General features: G+C 36.6%; 1 protein-coding gene across 3 annotated transcripts in view; it reads right to left on the bottom strand.

The window, feature by feature from the left end:
• The window catches only part of ppfibp2b (PPFIA binding protein 2b), a 96,649-nt gene that overhangs the window by 60,982 nt on the left and 10,436 nt on the right, over positions 1 to 25,231 (bottom strand). For all 3 annotated transcript variants that reach the window (XM_052119439.1, XM_052119437.1, XM_052119438.1), the window contains exons 2-3: positions 19,650 to 19,757; positions 11,571 to 11,776 (exon numbers count right to left, since the gene is read on the bottom strand). In XM_052119439.1, coding sequence (XP_051975399.1) covers positions 11,571 to 11,776; positions 19,650 to 19,725 — 282 coding nt within the window. In that variant the 5' untranslated portion in view covers positions 19,726 to 19,757. The remainder of the gene's footprint in view (positions 1 to 11,570; positions 11,777 to 19,649; positions 19,758 to 25,231) is intronic.

A 25,231-nucleotide genomic window follows, 5' to 3' on the forward strand; every position in this document is an offset into this window, starting at 1 on the left:
CGTATTTAAAATACAAAATATAAGTAACTGTATTCCACTACATTTACAATTTAAATAAATGGTATTTAGAATAAAGTTTCATTCAAAAAGGATTTTGATTACTGAAGAGTTTACTTTGCATTTTATTGTAATTTGTTTAATATTTAGATGGAAAAATGTATACATATAAATTATTCGATCCATAGTGCATTTGAACAGCGGTGAAACACTTTTTTTATGATGTGTTACATTCATACGAGCAGACAGAGAAGTAAGTTTGAAGTAAATTAGGAGCAGAAGAAATAGAAATACATCTTGTGTAAATTGTCAGCTTTACGCCAAGATAAAGTGCTGTTTCTAGCCATGTTACATGCACATGTTACCAGCCACAACCATACTTTTTAATCAAGAAAATTCATTATTTGATATTAGGGCAAACATGTTATTCTTGATAATAATTCTTGTACTGTTTTCCTGTAAAAATATCTAAAAATCCTTAAAACAAGATCAATTTGATTTATCTTGTTTTAGAAGCAACACTGCATAAGATATTTGGGTTTTTCTGAGAATGTATTTTTAACATGTGTATTTTGTCTTACTGTACTGGCAGAGTTTTTATAGTCAAAACAAGTGAAAAAATCTACCAGTGCTGAAGAAATAATCCAAAGTATTTAGAATACATTACTGACCTTGAGTTATCTAATGGAAACATTACAAATTACATTTTACAGCATGTATTCTGTAATCTGTAGTGGAATACATTTCAAAAGTAACCCTCCCAACCCTGCTTTTACAAAGCTTTTTTCTTTTGGGGAAACACTCAAAAGTCCCCACATTGAAGCTTGTTTCAGGCTATACTGTCTTTGTAGGAACATTCAGTTCAGATAGGACAACCTGAGCCACTAAAACACAGAAACTAAAAGTAAACTAGGGCTAACCTGCTTTTCCACTTTTTTTTAAGAATGGATGGATCGCTGCTATTTACAAAAAAATAAACAACTGTCTCAAATGCATGTGTTGTTCTAAAGGTGTTAAATGACACGTTGGCCCCAAAACAAACAGTTCTAAACAAACATGTTTGACATCACTTCAATGCAAATGCAATAAAGGAACTCATTACAAATTAATGAGGTCATCTGCATAAGGTATTCAAGTCAAAATTACAAAGGAAAAAAGAACTGTTAATCCACTATAAATAATTTGGGTGGATGGATGGATGGATGAACGGACGGATGGCTGGAGATTTCAGTCTTAAGACTATCTCAGCAGAAATACTTTCAACAACAACTGCCCATGTCACAGTATGTGAAACAGGCCAGTGTCACTTGTCGGCATTAAACTAGGAGAGCTAATGCTTGCCACCCGTAAAAGCTCTCTTTTCAAAAGCTTCTGCTGTGTCCAAGGCTGTCACTTCCTTCTGAATGTTACAATTAAGCTGTCTATTTAGAGCTTACAGGGGCCAGTTGCCTGGAGGAGGCCACAGTCAGAGTTTCAGGGTTAAGCTTGTTTAAGGGAGACCCTCACTGCATGGTAATTACTCAGCTTGGAGCAAGTTTGAACCCAACTTGAGGTCTTTGTTCTTTTAGTCTTGAGTAACAGGTAATGAGAAGGAAGAGTTTGGAAGTTTCATCACCTGAGGAACCCAAAAATAACTTTAATAGTGTTATTACCCTTTATGCTTTGAATAGGAATATTTTGCATATTATTATGATGAATGCCCACAGATCTGTCTATCACTTCAATAAAGTTAAATACACAAACATTCAAAAATTTTTATACAAGTTTATAAACAATCACATTTACATTTAGTCATTTAGCAGACGCTTTTATCCAACGCGACTTACAAATGAGACACATAGCAGGAAATTTGTCATACAAATTTTAACAACATCTGCAGTATAGGACTGCCAATTTCTCACAGTGGCTAGAGTAGTAAAGATGCTAGCACAGAAGAAAGAGACACACAATGACCCCCCACATTAAGTGCAGGTTAAGTGTAGTAGTAAATGCAATTAGTGTGGATTGGTTAAGTGCTTGCAGAACAGATGAGTTTTCAGCGGGTTCTTGAATGTTGAGAAGGTAACAGCAGATCGTGTGGAGGTTGGAAGTTCATTCCACTACAGAGGAGCATAGAAAGCAAACAATCATGAAATAGACTTAGTCTCTTAGTGATGGGACCACCAGGCATTGCTTGTTCATAGACTGCAGAGTGAATTGGAGCATAGACCTGAAGAAGTGAATTGAAGTAAGCGGGTACGGTTCCATTGGCTGTCCTGAAAGTCAGAGTCAAAGCCTTGAATTTGATGAGGGCAGCTACAGGTAGCCAGTGGAGTGAAATCAATGACATGAGCCCTTTTTGGCTGATTGAAAACCAGACGCGCTGCTGTATTCTGGATAATCTGCAGTGGCTTAATTGTGTTAGCTGGAAGGCCTAACATACTTATTTGAGTGCTTGAATTTGCTTCACGCCAATTAGCATGCCACATAATTTATGCCAACTATCATTATAAATAAATAATTTATCTGTAAAAAAAAATTAAAAATATCAATCAAGTCCACACCATCTTAGCCAAGGTGGTCTACCAGCCCTAACCAGGTTAGCATTCGCCACACCAGCTAGTAGTTCCAGCTGATCAACTTTCTAAAACAGCTTAGCCTAGCTAATGACCATAAAAGGCCAGCTAGAAACCAAAAGCTAGATTGTACTTGGCAATATAAAATGCCCTCTTAAACCTAAATTTAAATTATCATACATTACTGTGGCAGGGCGGAGGGCGGGGCTGGGTCGTGATTCTACACACCCGGTCCCTAATCAGGCTAATCAAGCCTCCGAGAGGGATAAAGGCTGACTGCGGAGGATTGTGCGGGAGAGATTGTCCGTCATGTGTGTGTTTGTGTCTTTTTAATCATTAAAACTATTATTTATATTGTCAAGCCGGTTCTCGCCTCCTCCTTTCCATTGAACTACGTTACAACTACCAGTATATAAAGCTGACTACATACACTGTATAAATAAAAAACATGCAAAAATGTTTTCATCATTGTGATAAATTCTTTGTTCCCCTATACTTCACAATCATTTCTGTCATTTCTATTCAATTTTAAGAGTTTTTAACTCGATTTACTTCCATTTACTACACTAGTAATTAAAATGGTTGAAAAAGTACAAGGGTTGTAACTATGGGCACTCTGATTTTGGGCAGCATTTAACCTCTTAAGTTTTCCATTTTAGTGGGAAGAATTGTTTTACAGTGTAGAGTACCATGTACAAATGTAGAGATTCATGATGCACTAGAGCACCAATCCAATTTATTTCCCGATCAGAGAGACGTGTTTATTAGCAAGAAAACCCACAAGCCTTGGAATCCCCCCCCCCCCCCCCCCAACTAAAGATCTGAAATGGTTTCCGAGGAACTTTGAAGAAACTACAGTGACCATTATTACCCCACTGTCTAAGAATGTATGACATTATTGAAAGTTTTACAGTATAGCCCCTCCCTGCAATACAGTAATTCACTCTATTCCGCTTCCAAACTGGCTCCTACAAGATTTTTTTTTACTGTTATTACACATAAGCTATAATTACTGTAATTTCTTTTATTCTTTGGAATATAATAGTTGGTAAAGATTTGCTGCAGAGGGGCCCATTCAGTGATGGTGTGCTATCTTAAAATGTTATACATACCTGCCCTGTATCCCACTTACCACAATACTTTGTTAACTACATCATCCATGGCAAGCACGTGCTAGCTATCCAATGCCTCTTGCCTTCAAGAACAGGTGTGCACACTGGTGTTCTAACAACACCTCCTTTAAATTAAATTGCACTGCTTGATTTACTGCTCTAAGTATCAAGTATTGTATCACATTACGATTTTTGGTTTGTATTCAAAGGCATGATCTCAGAATCATTAAGGACAGCATAAAAAGACCTTTTGTTCTATTGCAAATCACAAGATCCCCGGCACACATCCACACCATGACAACACCGCCTGATGATTTTTGGATCATCCAAAAAACGGGTGCCATTTGTGTCTCTTACATACACTGACCTCAACATTTATTTGGACACTGAAGCAACATTTAAACATGTATGAATGTCATAAATGTTTGCATTATAAAAAAATATCAAACCATGACATTTATTTAAAGACATCAGCACAAAGACAACTTTCAAACAAAATGTCCCCGTTCATGTTCATACAGTAGTCAATTTTATGAACTACATCTGTGATTACTCTTCTGAAACACCTGTGTGAACTTGAGTGGAACTGAATTCAGAAAGTATATCCACTAAAAATGACACAGAGACCAGTTAGTTGGTTAAAAATCATTGCAAAAATGGCTCAGAAATGTAAGGTTGGTCCTGAGAAATGTTCTAGCATTATATGTTTGCAGACATCACTTGGTTTGATATTTTGTTATCTAATACATCCAAGTCCATATAATTTATGTGGGCTTACATGTCCAAATACATACATTTAACAATAATAATAATAATAATAATAATAAAAAGCTTATAACAAAAAACAAATCCAATCACTCACTTTTATAATTACATATTCAAAATCACTTAAATGGAAAAGCAAAGCAGTCAACAAATATATAAAAATTATGATGGAAAAATCCAATGGAAAATCTCTGTAATCACACAGCCAAACTTACCTTTTTAAGCCAAGTGAAGTGCTTATAAAAGTCAATTTCTTCATTCATACTGAAGTCCCATCTCTACCCTCTATAATGAGGGAGACACTTCAGCGGCAAGCTGAGATTTGAGCTCTGAGTTTTACCGCGTCACTATCTCCTCCTCCTTAAACTGGCTGCTGAAGTCATGCTTAGACAACTGCACAAACCTAGCTTAAAAAGCCAGACATCTGCTAGAGACCCCAGTTGAGTGTGTGTGTCCGACACAAAACATAATTTCCATGAGTTCTACTCCCACTACATGCTACCCAACACTGTCCTTTTCCCCTAAAAAGCTCTTCTTCATCTGCATTTCTCTTAGTGGTTTTGTTAAATAATTTCTCTTTTTTTCCTCCCACTCTCAACCTTTCAGTCTTTCCCTTTTCTTTTTGTGAGGCAGTGACTGTAATTAAGTTTATGTCCCAATGCAAGTCTGAACTGAAACAAGCCAGTGTCTCTGTTTAAGCACGAGAGAGAGAGATACACAGAGAGAAAGGGACATTAAAGGGCACACTGCCTTTTAGCACTCCCCCATCTGTTTCTACTCAAGACTGTAACTCATTAGCCTGAAGACCCTGTTTCCTGTGGAAGACATCCATTCATTCCTATGTGTCCTTTTTACCTTTACAAGCAACTGTCCAGTGGTATTCTTAATGGACAAACATAGAGGCGGAGACTATAAAGGGACTTAAAAGACATGCACAAACTAGCCTGTTCTGTCAATATTGGATAACACCATAATAATCTTGCAATGGTGACCTTAAAACTGTACTATGTAGAAGCTGGTTCAGTTAATTTGCACACACATTCTAGAGGAAGCAAAATATTTTTTCCGATGAGTGGTCGTCTTGTCTTTTTACATACAGTATGTCTCTGGTGGAACTCTCAGCTCTGTTTAACATATTCAAACATGTTTAAAAGCATTCCACATACAGTATTTTCTACTAAAACCAGTCCGGAAAATTTAAAAACTGGTAAACTAATCTGTCTGATTCTGGTGAATCATTATGACATGCTCCTAACGGGTCTCGAACCAGAAACCTTCTGATTAACAGCCCTAAGCTTTAATAACTACAACACCTTCCTCATTATACCATCCCTGCGTCCGAATATGCATACTTCCCTACTAGAATTCCAAATGTCTGTCAATTGAGAACTGTCAGAACCTGGGGTATTCATAAGGCAGTCAAGAAATAACAGGATGACCTGCTTCATCCGGCGAGATTCCAGAGTATGCATCAACTGGACACTTTATTATTCCATAAGGCCAAGGGAGCTGCGGAGACATCACATTCAAAACGCTGAATAAAAAATTTTAAAAAGTGGAGAATTGCGAGTAGGGCAGCTCTTTTCAACTGTTAGTTATATATATATATATATATATATATATATATATATATATATATATATATATAAGGTATATATATATATATATATATATATATATATATATATATATATATATATATATATATATATACACAATATATATACCATATACCAAATATATATATACCAAAAGTTGTTCAATGTGCTTAAATTGTGAAAATGTTGTTATTGTTATACGTCGTTTAACTATGCCCATGTTCCTATTTGAAGTATGTCAAAGAATGTATTCATACCATTCACCTCCATACCTAAAAAAATACTTTATTGAGTGCATCAGTCAGGTTCCTGAAGTAAAAGTTCCATACATTTTTTTGGTTGGTTTGGTTCATGGTTTAGAACTCTTTTATGAAGGATTTTTTGTCAATGGGAAAAATACTTCCGGAATCGACACGGTTGAAAAAGGGGCGAGCACTGTTGTGCTCTATTGACACCAAAATATTATGTTCTTCATCAAATGCGGTACACATTCTGAGAGTATGCAAATTTGGATGCAGCTCATCTCTCACTCTGCAATCTTCTCATATTGTACTGCTCTGAGCAGTTCCTGTTTGTGTCATGGAGTGTTTTGTGCACTATGTAGAGGAGTGTGGAATAAAGTCACTCTGGGGACTGTTGTCATAACCTTTAAATCACTACAGCTGGAGTTAATAAAAGACACTGTGGCTATTTTTCACATGGAAAATGTTCCATTGTAAGACTTAATAATGCTGTTGGAAGCTGAGATATGATGATTATGTCAGCTATCATGAAGTATTAGAGGTTGAAACCTGAGATCAAGAAGAGGCAATTGTGTCTTGTTAGTGTAGCATGCAACTTATCAAGAGCTTTGGGAGTGCAGTGCAGCACCTGGTTATTCCTCTGATCCTGACAGCTGCAGAGCTAAAGCCACACCAGACAAGACAAAAATACCGACTTTACCCACAAATGTGCACATAAATAAATAAACAAGCATAGACATATTTTAATACAATCAATCAGACGCCCATCATATTCCAACTGGACACAGATTTCACATTGGCTCAAGTGGCAACCTATACGCAAGCAAGCACATTTACATGAACACCCATACGCTGATAACTAGAAAAATAAGCAACAAAAGAAACCCACATTTACATGACATTTGAAATGACACTTGACACATGACACTTATGCACATGGGATAAGCAAGTTATAATGGCAGTAAAGGTGTTTTCATGCAACTTGAAATCAGAGTAATGAGCGAAAATCTACTTGTGCAGATCGGTTTATGCTTAAACCACTTATGACCCTACCCCAATAAAAGGAAAGCGGTAAAGGCGTTTACATGTTGTCGGCTTATTGAGTGCAAATGGTGTAAGAATGTGCATGAATACGTGCTGAATGAGACTTGCTATGAACCGCATGTAACACAACAAAGGCTGAATAGGACATTTGACCATTTTGTATAAACAACAGAAGTGTGATATGGACCAAACCGTGGGCTAAATAGCGTATTAGTGTATTAGCCATACAGTATTACCAAGTGACAGGCAAATTTGCACCAAACACTGCAGAGTTTGTTCAGAGGCAACAAGCAATGTGTAAAAGATTTTTGTGCTCCCCTATAAAGTCGAATAGTCGATAAGCCTATTTTGCTATCCTAAAGGCTAAAGTAAAAGGAAAACTTCGGTTTTCCAAGTGCTGCAACATCTCAAGCACATGCACGTCGCAATTGACTTACAGTCAAAAACCATCCTTTCAAAGGCTAGAGTGCTCGACCATGGGTGAGATGTTACGACATGATGAAATAAAGTATACCGTCGCCTTATGAACAATTATATAATTTGCATTTAATTATTATCACATAGCATTGTTTATTTTCGTCAATCTGTACCCTTTAAATATAGATTGATGGATTATATTGGAGTGGTGGTGGGTAGTGGGCTAAAGCACTAAATTGTTAAGCAGAAGGTGGTCGGTTCGATCCCCACAGCCACCACCATTGTGTCCTTCAGCAAGACACTTAACTCTAGATTGCTCCAGGGGATTGTCCCTGTAATAAGGGCTCTGTAAGTCACTTTGGATAAAAGCGTCTGCCAAATGCGTAAATGTAAATATTTAGGTTGCAATCCACCAATTGTGAACCCCTGCTCTAAAAACAGAGATGTGCACTCACACTTCTGAATACCTATAGCAGTTCAGACAGGCCTCAGATCAGAGATGAACAAAGCACCTCTCTTATCACATTTCTGCAGCTGCCACAAACATCCCCCACTGGTTGCTGCATCATCAACAAACATCATTACATGTAAACACAGGCTAGTTGCAGCATGTACTGTAAGAACAAAGCAAAATTCAGCCCCTCTAATTCTTAAGTTTCACAATCAGGGACTCGATCACATTTCCTGTGCTGTTTTTACCAACTGTAATTAGGAAGCATGTGCGTTTGATCCAGACAAGCAGAGTTCAGAAAACTACTGATGTGTGTGTTTGTGAGTGTGTGTGTGTGTTCTGTAGAAGGACCCTAGGGTTATGTGAGACCCCTTATGGTCAGATCCCAGACAAAACATCCCCCACTCTCAAAATAAGGCCCTTGATTGGTCTTAGAGCTCCACCAACAGGTTGCTTACAACTCTTTTTGTGATTTTCTATGTTCATTGAGCAACAAATTAATACAAGCAGCTGTCAAGAATCATGTGCAAGCAATCGGAATCCGAAAATAACTGCCTATGTAGGTCTTGTGACTGTTGCCAGTAACAGATAACAGCAAAACAAGAAAAACACTATTCTGGAAGAACAAATATACGTTCATGCCAGATTACACATAATCAAACTAATCTAGTGGCATAAAAACTCTAAAATGAGCTGTCAGCAGAGATGTCAGTTGTAGACTTACCCTGAAGACGAAAGGTGGAAGGCAAATTAAAGGTGACCAAATAGATTTTTATGCAGAGAAAGAGAGTGAGACTTTATGTGAGAGAGAAGTAATGAAGAGACGAGAGGGAGAGAGGCAGGAAGCACAGCCCTATCAATGTCTCAGAGGGGATCAGAACACTTTTAAAAACATCCAAGCAACATACACACATATGCACACAAAGCTGGGCCAGAAACTGCCTCTGAGGCAGGCAAGACCCACAATGCTGAAATAGTCAAGCAACTCAAAACTTAAAGGAATAGTTCACCCACAAATGAAAATTCTGTCATTATTTCCTCACCCTAAAGTTGTTCTAACCACGTATGCTGTTATATTCTCCAGTGGAATACAAAAGTCGAAATATATGAAGGATTGTTATGCAGGTCTTGCCAAACAATAGCAGTTTATAGAGACCAGAGACTGTTAAACTAAAAAAAAAGATTCATAAAAACTGTTCATATGACTCATGCATTATATTCCAAGTCTTCTGAAGACATATGATTGGTTTTGTGTGAGGAACTAACCGAAATTTCAGTTTAATAATGATTACAGTTTCATTCGGTTTCACATTATTGTATGGCTTTAGAAGATGTAGTCGTATATGGGATTATAAGTCATATATAATGTTTTTATATTGTTTTATAAGCGTCACAGCCCCTGTACACTATGTACATGTTGTATGGCAAGACAGTGAATAAATGACAGATTTTATTTATTTATTTACCATATGTACCATGATATTTGTAGTAAAGCCATAATAACCACAAGAATTACCATGGTTAATCTAATATAATACCATTGTTACTATATGGATACAGTGTACTGTATTAAAACAATGCTTTCTGCCAAAAAACATGTTACTTAACATACTTTTCATAGTTACTACAATATTACTATAGCAAAACCATGATTTCTGTTAGTTTGCGGTACCTCACAATAAGTTTTGCATGCATTTGAGTACCCTTGCAATAATATTACCATGGTTTTACTACAGAAACCATATTTTATCCATGATGTTCATAGAGAAACTATAGTGATAAAACAGGTAAACGAAAACTACTGTATGGGAATAAAATCCTAATTTTGTTCTTTTCCTATACAAATCATTTTTCAATAGTAATATTATATTAGGTTAACCATAACTGTAGGTTTACCATGTTTTACTATAGTAATATTGTAGTAACTATAAAAAGTAAGTTAAGTAACCATGTTTTTTAGTTGGAAAACATGGTTTTAATACAGTGTATGTACCATAGTTTTACTATAGATTAGCCATAGTAATTCTTGTGTTGGTTACTGTGGTTTAAATATAAATATCAAGGTTAAAATATGGCTACTAGTAAATCCTTATTTATTTTATTGCGAGGAACGCAAAACTTATTGCGAGGGAATGCAAAACTTATTGCGAGGGAACGCAAAACTTATTGTGAGGGAACGCAAAACTTATTGCGAGGGAACGCAAAACTTATTGCGAGGGAACGTAAAACGTATTGCAAGAGAACGCAAAACTATTGTGAGGGTACGCAAAATGATTTAAAGAAAATTATTCTCGGCCTGTCCTCTAAGGGGCTCTGTAAAATGCTGTCAAAAGCACAACAAAAAATGTAAAATTAAATGAAAAATCTGAACATATTTGAACACAGAAAACACCTGATGTGTTAAACTATTTGAGAATGATCCCATATTAAACTTTATAATTTTTTTTACAGTATTATTTATAATACAATATACAAAAGTTAGTTCCGGTTCTCGAATCTGATTAGACAAGAGACGTTCCATGAGTACTAATGGTCTGACGCCATCAGCACTTCCACGCTTCACTGTGTGTGTATCACTCCACTTGTGTTTGTGCCATTCTAAACTAAAGCGTAAGAGCGGTGCAGATCTGTTAAGAGCTATGGTTTGTCTTCTTTTTTTTTTTACATTACATATGTTAGCTAGCAGGTGGTGGCAAAAGATAATTTTTGTGTGCATTATGAGCCAGTTAGGTGACGTGAAGTGAATCCGCATCAGCCGTTTACATACAACAGCTCTTCGTGATCGCTTAGGAAAACTTTTAAACAGCTTTAAACAAACAACTTCACCATTACAGCTCATCACAGCAGAGAGACACAACCGACTGATTAATTGCACAATGGAGAACATTGCGGTTTCTATAGTGATCGACTCTGCGGCACTTGGCCTGCGGCCTATGCATGTGGCCGAATCACAGCAATGCTGATGTAGGGTCATATTGCACTCTTGCTCGTGTGATATTGCTTAAGAAGCAACTATTGGTAGGTATTTTAGATGGAAACTACAATGGTTGCCATGGTTATTTTGTATAATGCCAGAGCTAGATTGGTGTCAATGTACCCACACCTTTTGAATTACCATGACTTTTCCAGTCGCTAGGATTACTGGATAAGAATTTTTAATAATAATTTAAAGAGACCACACTCAAGAAGAGTAATTTCTATCCAATAAAATGTTTAAGGCTATAGCACAATTGAAAACGTTATATTCGCCAGGGACCCTTAAATTCTGTGTATTAAAATTACATTATATTTACAGGTTTTCCATGTGTATGAACACTTCACATTGTAGACTACCCACACATAATCCACATGAGTCTTTTGCTCCAATGTGCTCATCATTAGTGTCTCACCGAGCCCTTTTCTAGCCACTCCATGAGGGTCTGCGCTGTGGTGCAGGGAAGCTGTGAGCGCAGTGAATTGCAGTCCTCCTCTCTGGCCTGCAGCTCCAGAGCCAGTCGCAGTTCCTCAGCCAGCTGCAGTACCTGCAGGGGTCTGACGCTCACGGGGGAACCCAGATCATATATCCCATTACTAAACTCCACCGCAGCCTTGGAGCCTATGGAGATAAAGAGGGAGATGAACTGAATAAAATATTGAAGACTTGGTCTGGTGGTTTAGTACACATGCTCCAAGCAAGGGGTCAAGATTTGGCTGGTTAGCATACCCCAGATCATACCCCAGCCTCTGCTGGTCGCTGATGTAATAACACCTTTCTGGGGGCAAAAAGTGAATGGCCATTAATGAAAAATCCTTTTTCATTAACGGCCATTCAAAAGTGAAGTAGCCATGCACTGTATTCTGACAAAAACTTTGTAGCGGATGTTTTGACTGATTCATTTTTTAATAATAGCATTGGCAGGGGGCCTAGGTAGCTCAGTGATAAAGACGCTGGCTACCACCCCTGGAGTTCGTGAGTTCGAATCTCAGGGCATGAAGAGTGACTCCAGCCAGGTCTCATAGCAACCAAATTGGCCCGGTTGCTAGGGAGGGTAGAGTCACACAGGAAAACCTCTTCGTAATCGCTATAATGTGGTTCGCCTCGGCGGGGCACGTGGTGAGTTGTGTGTAGATACCGAGGTGGATGGCTTGGGCCTCCACACATGCTATGTCTCCGTGGTAACGTGCTCAATGAGCCTCGTGATATGTTTCGCGGGTTGACGGTCTCAGACGCAGAGGCAGCTGAGATTCATCCTCTGCCATCCGGATTGAGGCGAGTCACTACGTCACCACGAGGACTTAAAGCAAAAATTGTGAATTGGACATTCCAAATTGGGAGAAATCCCCCCCCAAAAAAATTAATGGCATTGGCAAAAGTCAATATATTTTCCAATGTAGTTCGCTTCCTCCCAATTATTAAATGTCCTCCATCCACTTTCATATCAAAGAAAAAGGAAAAAAATAAATTAAGATGGAAGGTCAAAATAGAGAGGTGAAAAAGAAGCAAATGGTACAAAAAGTGCACACACCGACTTGAGAGGCAGAAGAGAAAGAGAGCATAAGAGATGCACCATCACGCCATGTCATACACCATCACATCACATCATAGTAACCACCACCCACACTGCTGCAGCCACGTGTCACCTCCATCATCTAGCACAACAACAGTTCCAAATGTCTCCATCTGGATAATATGGAATGAGACATAACACATTTACAGGAAGGGACATATGGTAAACATCAGGATTCGATAACACTACTTTAAAAACGTATGATGACTTCGTTCCATCCATTTAGGCCAAAAACAAAACTGAGAACAAAAGGAGACACTGTTGACACTGGATAAGGGCCTTGGTGTCAATTATTATGTTTTGCAATCACGATTAAATGTGCACAACTTTCCATTACTATAAAACATTTAATCAGGTCATGCAGGTCCTAAACATTTTATTTGTATAGGTTCCATATGTTATTTTAAAGGTGAAGTGAGTAATTTCTGTGCCAGAAATCACAAAACAGAATAATAAAAATTATCCTGTTTTCAAACTATGCTATGAATACTGAAACAAAGTAAAGAAATTATACTAGTAGTATGAATGGAAAGAATGTGAAAATAATATACATAACTGTGTACATGCACAAATTGTGCAACAAGCGCAAGTTTCCAGCTTGGCCACGGGCATGGAATGGCCTCATTGGATGCTTTAATGAATCCAGTTACTGAATTACACTACTAACACTGCAATTACAGCAGTAGATATTCAAAGTCTTAGACACATAAGATGTTTACCAAAAGCATTTGTCATAAGTTGGTTATTTATATCTTCAGCTTATAGTATGTCAATAGGAAATATAAATGTTAAGACTCCCAAGCATTACTTTTACAAATAGAAAAGATTAGAATAGAAGCACAGGGAGCCCTGCAACAGATGTCATGGCCGCCACAGAGCCCCCCACTAAACATTGTGTCAATCTGAGATTACATTAGAGACAGAAGCAACTGAGACAGCCTAAATAGATAGAAGAACTGTGGCGAATTCTCAAAGAAGCTTGGAACATCCTATCTGCCAACAACCAAGAAAAACTGTGTCCAGGTGTACCTAGGAGAATTGGTGCTGTTTTAAAGGTAAAGGTTGTCACACCGAATATTAATTTAGCTTTCTTTATGTTTACTGGCTTTGAATGACATTAAGTGGAAAATGAAAACTACTTATTTCATTATTTTTGAAGACATCCTCACTATGCATAATTTTTCACAAGTGCCTAAAACTTTTGCACAGTATTGTAAGTGAATGGTGACTGAAGCTTCTGCAAACACCTCCTTTTGTATTCCATAGAAGAAAGATTTTCTTAAAGGTTTGGAATAACGTATGGTGAGTAAATGGTGACTGAATTGTTATTTTTGCATGAGCTATTACTTTAAACGAAGCAAGATAGCTTTCATGTTTCCATTTAACCTACCTGTATAACAATTAAAAATGGTTTTAAATAATCTTAAGGCTATATTTTTGCATATTTCATTTGGTTGAGAGGTTCCAACTATCACCAACAGATGGAGGCATTTCAAGAACCTTGAGAAATCCTCAGTGAAATCCTTCATTGTAATATGCCAGTTCCACAGCACAACTAAAGAGACACAGCATGCTTGTGGTAAACTCTTATGGCTTCCTCCTATTCTTAACACACACAGACATACTCATTTAAAGTCTATATCCTGGTTCAGTCCCATGGTATTAAGTGCCTTTCCACAAATAACATTTAATAACTAAACATTAATGGCATTTCATTATATAAAAACAAACGCAATTGAATTATAAGGCTTTGCTTTTTAAAGTTCCCTTGAACTGCATCTGTAAATATAACACAAATATTCACAAAAGCAAGTTTGTTTGCTTTCAAATGACTAAACAATATTATTTGAAATTAAGATAAGGCAAATTTTGACATTTTCTGGTTATCAAACTAGGTTGTTCATGTGATAAATGGATATGTGGTTGGGAGGTGATTATTTTATATAAAGCCAATGAATAATAATAATAAAAAAGAAGTAAATAAATAAATACAAACATTAGCTTCTGTATTGTTTTTAATCTCATGTATAAAGTAAACAAGCATAGATTATTTTCACTGAAGGTTAACAGTAGAATGACTTTAGATTGTGTTACTGAAATAAATACTCTGTTTATCACATATTTTGTCACAGTCTGGCCATGCCACTGTCCCAGTGTATTGTACATCATGTTGTCTTAGACAGCAAACTTAAGCATGCTAAGCTCCATCCCCCCAAACCTTTACTTGTTGACTGCACACATATCCTCTATTAGTTAAATCATGTTGGCAATTGCTGCGCTAGCTTGAGGGGCTACACAGCCCCCCACATCCTCTCGATATTCAGCCCCTCCAAAAATGGCTGCTTACAAAGGGTCTGGTTCTATACAATGTTTTCTAAACATAGCTATCTTTTGATCTGCATACTATGTAAAGCCATATATTCATAGCTTTTCTTTTAGCCTACGTTTGGCACAACGCTTTTCTTTCAATTTATCCATCACCACGTAATCCTTTCAACAAGGTTCGCACACGCAGCGGTATGGAATCCGATTAGTGGGCACAGATCAGGAGATATGTTGAAAAAACATTGTATAGGAGCAGACCCTTATCAGATCGTTTCCTGAAGAGCAGCCAATCAGAAACAGACTGGGAGATTACCTGTACCTGACCCATTATTTAGTGAGAATCTAAATTTGTTGGTTGGAAACATCCAGTTTGTTTTCTATGCATTTGAATAGGGATGTGCAAAACAACATATTTATAAAATCGAGTAGTTGGTGGGTTGCCTGAATGACCAGTCGACTAAACAGTTTTAAGAATATCTATATAATAATCCTGCTTTCAGGTTCATCTGATCCCAGATGCATTTCTTAAAGGGATAGTTCACCCAAAAATGAAAATTCTCTCATCATTTACGCACTCTTATGCCATCCCAGATGTGTATGACTTTTTAATGGTGACCAGACCTTTCAAACTCTAAAAATATCATAAAGGCATCACAAAAGTAATCCATATGACTCCACTGGTTAAATCTATATCTTTAGAAGCAATATGATAGGTGTGGATGAGAAATAGATCAATTTTAAGTATTTTGAGTTTAACATAAAGATCAATTTTAAGTATTTTAAGTTTACCATAAATCTCCACTTTCACATTCTGAAAGTGAATGTTTATAGTAAAAAGTTTAAAGGGGTCATGACATGGTTTTTTTTATTGTATTATTATGTTCCCTTAGGTGCAATTATAGTATTAATATATTTTTTTTTAAGAAAAACTTTTAAAATCTAGTGATTTATGACCTTTTCCCACCCTGTTTCTCATCCTCTGATTCAAACAGTCTGTTTTGGGGGCGTTTTCCATTTAAGACTTCAGTGTTAACGCCCACTGTTATGATTGGCTAACGTCAGTGCCTATGTATCAATTATTGACGCCCCCAGCCAGAACAATATGCAAGTAAACTAAGTAAAAACACTGTGATTATTCATAATGAATGAAATTGCGCTTTAAAAAGTAGTTTAAAGTTTAAAATAGATTACTTACAGTTTGCGTCGTCGTTGTTCCCAGAATAATCGGCACGGACTTATCTTTGAGCAACAGTTTTCTGGCAATCATATCATATTCAGCATCATATTGAGATTTGTTCTCAAAACAGTCATCCTTAAAATGTACAGAACAAACGCTTAAGTTAACACTGCCGTGACTGGGACGTCCGCAAAAAATAAACTGCATCCATTTTTCCCTGACATCTGGATCTTTCGGCTGCTTATTCAGAGGTTTTGTTTGACCACAGCCAGGAACAGCACATCTGTGTGGCATCGTAATTTTCCTGTGCACAAGTAGTCTCTGTCAGAGCTCGCTGTCCATCGACTGAACACTTGTGAAGCGCACGGCGATACGAAATGAGCGTAGTTGTCTTGCGCTGGAGGCGGTCATATGCAAACGCTGTTACGTCACTTCTAACCGACACGTCACTTCTAACCATGAATCCAGAACGAGCTGTATTTTGAGCTTGATTAAATAAATGATTCGTTTAGAATGGGGAGGACGTCTTAAAATATTAAACTTGCAGGACGTTTTAATGATACAAAGACCTCTTATATACCAAAAGATCAAGGCAAATTTGGTTTCTCATGTCATGACCCCTTTAAATATTGATTTGATTCTCACCTAAAGCTATTGCATCACTTCAGAAGATATATATTAAACCACTGGAGTCCTTTGGCTTAATTTTATGGAGCTTGAAAGTTCTGGTCACCATTCACTTGCATTGTATGGACTTACAGATCTGAAATATTCATCTAAAATCTTCATTTCTTTTCAGCAGAAGAAACATCTGGGATGGCATGAGGGTGGGTAAATGATGAGGTAATTTCAATTTTTGGGTGAACTATTCCTTTAAGAGGTATTTATCTAAGACATGTTCGTGTATTCAAAACTGCTAGACAGAGCACATTGCAATGGATCAGTCTGCAGGGGTCTTTAGGCGCACCTTTAAAAGTTATGTTATAACATGACATGTTCATTTAAAACTAATGTTATTGATTTAATTAATGTATTAATTATTAAAGAAAGATTATAAAAAAATGAACAAAATGAATCACGCCACTGTAATAAGGAATTTTCCTACCAATGGAGTAATTCAAGCTTAATATGCCACCTGCATGGTTTTTTTATTCTTATTCAGCAGGGGGAAGTAAAAACTCCAGCTATACAGGGGCAGCTGTAAAGGCAACAAACCAACAGCTGTTTGAAAACAGCTGGATGGAGCAGAGTGCGAGACACGTTTTTTAAGGTTTTAAACTGCATTTAACTTGACTGAGCATCCTAAAAACACAGCAACTCTAACTGTGCTATGATTCAGCAATACAGAGAACTAACATAAATACTCTTAAAAATGGAAACCTCAGAATACATAAACAGATAATAGGTTATTGATAAATATATTTTTTATGATTAACTCATATCGTGGGCCACAAAAGTTGACGTATTTAATTTTTTATAATTTTTTTATTAACCCCCTTTCCTCCCCAATTTGGAATACCAAATTCCCACTACTTAGTAGGTCCTAGTGGTGGTGCGGTTACTCACCTCAATCCGGGTGGCAGAGGACAAGTCTCAGTTGCCTCGGTTTATGAGAACGGCAATCCACACATTTTATCACGTGACTCGCTGTACATGACACCGCGGAGACTCACAGCACTGGAGGCTCATGTTACTCTCTGCAATCAACGCACAACTTGCCATGAGCCCCACTGATAGCGAGAACCACTAATCGCAATCACGAGGAGGTTACCCCATGTGACTCTACCCTTCCTAACAACCGGGCCAATTTGGTTGGTTAGGAGACCTGGCTGGAGTCACTCAGCACATCCTGGATTCGAACTCGCAACTCCAGGGGTGGTAGTCAGCATCAATACTCGCTGAGCTACACAGGTCCATCAAGGACTCCGTGTTGAGTGGCGCTGATCTAGATAATCGATAGTCAACTTCACTACTCGACTAGGCCAGGGTTCCTCAATTGGCAGCCAAATGTTTGGCCTGCACCAAAGGCCTGTTCACACCAAATCTGTGATGATTTTGTGAGACGCACCTCTGACGAAACACACACACAGTGTCTGTGAAAAAAATTAAAATTAAAAATTTCACCCTCATACAGTAGCGTTGTTGCTGTTCTACAAACATTTTCCCAGTCTCCTGCCCTGCCCAGCTGTGTTATGCTAGGTGAACGCTGTTAAGGAATTTATTTACCTATTTTGGCATAACTGTTTCATTATGTTTTTTCCATGGTGTTGATGCATGTTGCAAAAAAATCATCCTGTTTATATTTTAACATATATTTTGCTACGAGTAAACGGACTCCCGATTTTTTAATTATTGCAATACTATGTTATATTTTCCTCGCAATAAAAATAGCAGTTTGGTTCTGAAGTCTGTTTGTGTACAGTAAATTATTGCATGTAAAGAGTCTTTTTTACAACGAGCTAAGTGCAAACGAATTGCCGAACCTTGCTGCAATTTTTAATGCCAGGAGAATATAATATTAATTAAATAATGTATATTAAGACAAAGCACCATAAGCAGCCTTTCAAAAATAGACCAGGTGTTTGCAGTACAAATGGTTCAATTATATAATTTTCGGGGGTGCCAGATGCACCTACATTTCTGAGTCATCGTTTTCTATAATGAATATCATCAGAACCAGGATAGTGCACATCTTGATCAGTGTCTCGGGATTGGAACAGCAGAGTAAAGTCCCAACATAAGTGGTTGCTTCAGCCAGTGCTGTCACTTCTCTCATTGAATGGGGAGTATATATCAATTAATACAGGTACAGTTTGACCCCCATTAATAAAAGGAAAATCAATAACAAAATTTTCAATTAAGGAAAGTGCAGAAAGTAGGTCCTGTTTGGAGCTGAGCAGGAAGGGTTCCATGGAGAACATGGAGATACAGATTGTTCATTAAAGTTTTTTGTTTTTCATTATTTCATTCAATTTTTATTTTATCTTTTATTTTTTCAACAGGCAAAGCTTTGTAGTTTTGTTTTTCTGTATACAATCAATATGTTCATAATTGTTTGAATAAATAAAACAGGCTACTAATACAGAGAAAAATAACTTATAAAGCCAGGATATTTATGTAATAATAATAATATTAGCAGCAGCAACAGCAGCACAAACATTTTTTCATAACATCGAGGGCAGTGGCCCTTGGGTTTGTATTGTTGACACAATATGGCCCTTGATGTAAACTAACTGGGGAACCCTGGACTAGGCGGTTATTAACCGACTATCATGACCCATCCCTACTTTTGATATACATAACTTTTTGGACCAGTTCATGATTATTTATAACAGTAAGGAAGAATGTGATCTATGCAAAGTTCATCAGGAGGTTTACAATTTGTCTTGACACAAAAAAAAATGTATTCTCAGTCTTACCAGCAATTATATCATCCATTTGTTCCAAGGCTGCTTCTAACATGTGACTTGCATCTGAAGCCATGGCGCTAGTCATTTACTGCATCTGCTGGTTTGACTCTATGTAACCTGTAAAAAATGTGATATTATAATTATGCAACATAATGAATAAAAGTCAAAATTCCAGTTATTTGGAAATGGAGACATTTCTAAATTGAGGGTGGGGTAAAACATTTACAGTAGAAACATTTGAGTGAAATTGTGAATGTTATTTGACAGTAAGCAGTAAGTAGCGGCCTTGTGTATTTAAGACTGCAACCTTGCTGGACTGTAAATTACAATGACATTAATATAACTTGACATTGCATACATTCCCTTAGGCACAAGTGGTTTGAAACGACACATGTAAATACAAATCATAGCCTTGTAACTCTTCAGTAAACAAATCTGTTTTCAGTAAATGCCACTTAAAAATAGGAGGATGAACAAATTTATGTGTTTTATACATAAAGAAAGTGAGTTTCTGAAGCTACTGGATAAAAACACCTTCATATTAGAACTGGTATTGTCCTAAGCATTAACCCTTGACTCTCTGCAGTGATGTATCCTGAGGCAGGGGGACTTTGTCCCTTTGGGCCCTCAGTCATGGTGGGAAACTTGAGAATAATTAGGCCTGCCAGGGTCCAGTTTCACCCCATTGTCATGCCTTGTGGCATGTGTAATAGATTCATACATCATATATTCAGGCTTTAACACACACACACACACACACACACACACACACACACACACACACACACACACACACACACACACACACACACACACACACATAAGCGTAAAGAAATAAACACAAAGAGGTAGCTCTAAATTACTGAAATATGTATGTGTAAACATACTTGTATGAGAGTGAGTGATTCAAAATTACTATTACACAGAATACATCCTCTTTTAATAATCGATTGCTCATTCTTAGGTTTAGGGATTTGAACAAGCCCCTAAACCTAAGTAATACATTTTGGCATATGACTCCCTTATCTTTTGCCCTATGAACCTTTGGAACATTAACAATTACACCTCAAATTGTGTGGCTTGTTGGGGAGAGATGTGCTATTAATATTCTAAGCAATCTGACTTTTGAATTTCTCTTGATGGACAATAAAAATGACACAAAATGCCATAGATTCACATTGGAGGAAGGACACCAGCCATTTCATAATTATGTATTTGCTCTGTAATGGCATAAAAGTATTTAATTTTTTTTTTAAATCATAGGAACTATTATTTCAAGCAAACAGCCATTGAAGCCAAGTATATTTAAAATGTTTAGGCCTTATGCAAGAAATAAAAATCAAGCTAAAAAACAACAAAGACATGTTTTCCACAGTTTTTCATTAGGACTTAATAAACACAAGGAAGATTAATATTTAACTATTAAAAATAAATATATTTTTCATTTATATGCTACAATACAAAAATACATTAAAAAAAGGAATATACATATATTTTTTTGTAAACGAATAGGGTGTGCAAAAAATACAACTTCACTACTGTGAAACACTGTTGAACAGTATTAAACAGAATTATTATTATGATTTTTTTTGCAGATTATTATAATTTTTTGTATATTGTTATTATATATTTCTGTCATTTTTACTTTACCTTGAGATTTATTTTGGTGTAAAAAAAAGGACAGTGTGTTTTGGACAGTTTAATATTCTTCCTTATACGTATATAAACACCACTTCATTAGGTGCACCTGTACACCTACTTATTAATGCTATTATCTAATCTGTCAATCATGTGGCAGCAGCGCAATGCATAAAATAATGTATATTTGGGTCAGGAGCTTCAGTAATGTTAACATCAACCATCAGAATGGGGTGACATCTCAGTGATTTTGAGCATGGCATGATTGTTGGTGCCAGACGGGCTGGTTCGAGTATTTCTGTAACTGACAAAAAGGCTACGTTAACTCAGATAACCACTCTGTACAATCTAGTGAGCAGAATAGCATATCAGAATGCACAACAAATCGAACACTGATGGACTACAACAGCAGAAGACCACACCGGGCACTTTATTAGGACCATATTCCTAATAAAGTGCTCAGTGAGTGTATGTCTAGTGAAGTGCTGTCATCTCCTTTTCTGTGATACTGTGTCGCATTTTTAGGTTTGTATATAACTTAACTTTGTATGAATGTTTGAACCTGCAGCACTTTGCTTTCACAAAATTTTCTGAAAATTTAAAATCTAGTTTATTAAATAAATACATTCTTGCAAGAGAAATCAGGAGGATATCGTACCACAAATTGATAGACCATATCTCATAATTGTTAATCCAGATCAGGAATAGAACAGTTATATTAACAGATCACTGTCCTGAACCAGGGCGGCACAGAGACATGCCACACTCGGGCACAAAAGGCAACTGTTGAAGGGCAACGTTGGTTCATTATCTAGATGAATTTAGCTAGACATGACAAGAAAATGTTGACTCTATTCGTAGCTTTAGTAGCTTCCACTGCTGAAACAGCACTATAAACACGGCCCTGATAAGAACGTGAATGTAAGCCTTCAGTGAAGAGTACAGCCTGGTGCAGTTCATTAATAGATAGCCAGCTTTTTAACACCAGCAAAAATTTTAAATTCAGAACAACCTCAAGCACTGTGCACACACCCTAGTTATTCAAGAAGATAAGGGTGTAGGATTGTGCCCTAGGAGTAATTTCTTATTTTATCATGCCGATGAGATCGTTTTGTACCTCTTTATTCATTATAACGCACATTTATAGGAAAAGATACGCCTTTGTAGTTTACCAAACAATTCTCAAAAAACAAGTTGTGCCAACCTGTTTTTGTCTTATATCCTAATTTCACAACAATCTTGAGAGAAATTAATCATAGAAATAACATATATCTTCAAAAGACTTGGAATATAGTGCACAAATCATATGGATTTTCTGATGCATCACAAACTTGATTTGAAGGATCTCGATATTGATCGATATAAGATCGATCTTTTACTCTCGGCGCAACCATCTACTGCAATAAAAATTCAACGCTATGCGATTAAAATGTATCTATTTAGCAACCGGATGGTAAATGTTCAGATTTCACTCACTAGTGATTGTGTAGTATAGTGGTGGATTATTCAGCAGCAAGATCCTTTCATGGCATGTTGAGAGTAAAAGTTGTTCAGTGTGTGTCCAAAGACAACATCCACATGACCCATTTGTCATTGCATAATGTCGCTTTTAATACTCTTTCATTTCTATATAGTCAGTTGTTGATCAAAAAAAAAAAAAAAAAAAAGAAAATAAAAAAGAAACATTTAATTTTAATAAAGCATAGCACAGATAAGATATAACAATCTGAATTTCTTTTGCGCTTTTTTACATATGTTCTTTACAGAAATGCCAGTTTTGGTTTTTAGCTTATGTTCAACAAATCAATGTAAAAACCTGTAAATTGTACAAATTATGCAATTAAACAACTTATATATCACAAAAATAATATATGCAATATAATATCATATTCATCGATTGAATACATGGATTTGTTCATTTTTAAAAGCTAAAATGTGACCAAAATGATAAATAACTAATCCAATAAAATTTGTAAAATGTATATTTTTGTAACATATCTAGTTAGACGTTCCTTTGTATAATTAACAGCATTAGCTCTGAGATATTCTCTTTTATATGTAAGCAAAAGGGACATTATAACTGAAATACCCATATGAGTCAGTATCGAATCAAATCGAAATCACACCAAAATTGGAATAGAATCGAAAACTTGTGAATCAGAAATGAAACAAGGAAATTTGGATCAATAAACCAGCCGTAGTAAATGGTGACAGAAATGTCATTTTTGGTTGAACTATTTCTCTAACAACTCTCTGAACTAATTATTTCCAACTGTTCAATGTCTTAACGTTGATGAGAAAGTACAACAACTTCTAGCTTCCTGACCCACTGCAGAAGTTCAGGCACTCTTATCTCGCTGACAAACTCAGTGTAGGCAATCAAATCAGTCTGATGGAGATAATGCTAACCACAGCAATTCTCCTGTGTCATCTATTACATACCATTCTGGCCTCAAAAATCACTTTAACTGTTCGTTCCCTTGAACGGCTTTGGTGGCTTTATAATTTCTCCACTTTGGACAATTCTGCATTCTTTTCCTTTGTGCGCTTTTCTCCATATCTGTGTTGGGTTTCGAACAGGCTCAAAGCCAGTCAACTACAGTTAAATCACATTTTCAAATGAAAACCCAATACCTAAACAGCAGGAATAGCACGGAAACAGACTAGGACAATATATGAAGCAAATACAGACTGAATTCCTAGAACACACCAAATGCCACATTAACTAAATAATTCCAAAGGTTTGTGAAGAATCAAGTAGTCTGGTCTGGTGCACTTTGCAACTTACTCTGACCAAGAATTAGAGCCACTTAGGGCCATACACAGGAAAAGATTGTTTGACCTATATGTAAAATGACCAACCACAGTTGATTTTGTTTTAAGGGGCAGGTTGATCTGAAATATATAATAGCACAAGACATGGAAAAAAACAGTCTCACATCAGTATCACTATGCGACTACAAAAAAATTTCTGTCCGTCTAAATGTAATAAGTAATGATTCTTTAAACATAACAGTAAGTCATCTAAAATGTGTGCTGATAAATTTGGTAAATCCCCCCAAAAAATTCCCTTAGTATTTTATCTGATACTCAAGAGTGTGACACAGCCACCCCGAGATAAGAATTACCAGATAACTGAGTGCCTCTATAATGATAAGTGACATCACGGACATCACATGCCTGACAGTATTTGCGAAACCCTGATAAACCATAAACAGGGAAACATGTAAATGGTGGGACCTTGAAAAGCTTACATATTTCCCACCACTGTTTTTCTCATAGTGGTTACAGGGCCATCCAAGCCACAGTATTCATGAGGGGGCTTTGATACGGGAAAAACTGATTTCAACCACAGTGTCTGAGCCTGGTTTCATAAAACTATTGATTACATCTCACACTCTCCAAAGGTATTATCGTTGCCATAAAAAAAAAACTCTCTCTTGCTGATTTGAAGTGGCCAGTGTTTTAGGATTATTGAGGCAGTTAAATTATTTTTAATGTCTTGAGATACACAAACGTCATACAAAAAAGTCTGGACACAAACGGCATGGGCCGGAAAAGATGTGTTTATGTTATGCATAACTGCGTAACTTTTCTTGAGAAAATGTAAAAGGAAACCTCAGCATTTTCTAATTTTTTTTGTAACTATACCTGGTCCAGGTCAATTTTTCAGAATTACAAAATAACTAGTTCAAATCAAAATAAGTTTAGTATGTTCGTTTGAACTTCTGAATTCTACTTTCATGTTCAGCTTCTCTCTTCAATCTGCATATGCACTGAGGATTTGTAATATATTATGAATTACAAATAAGCTGATAATCCAAAAAAGTGGTGTAGCAGGGCACTGATACTTTTAAAGTTTGAGGTGGTGTCCAGTTCTTAAACAAGGCATATGAGTCTGAGCAATAGAGAGGAGTAAATTGTTTTTTATCTGAAAAATGACAATAGTACAC

Source organism: Xyrauchen texanus, chromosome 46 (genome assembly GCF_025860055.1).
Source record: "Xyrauchen texanus isolate HMW12.3.18 chromosome 46, RBS_HiC_50CHRs, whole genome shotgun sequence".
Taxonomy (NCBI): Eukaryota; Metazoa; Chordata; class Actinopteri; order Cypriniformes; family Catostomidae; genus Xyrauchen; species Xyrauchen texanus.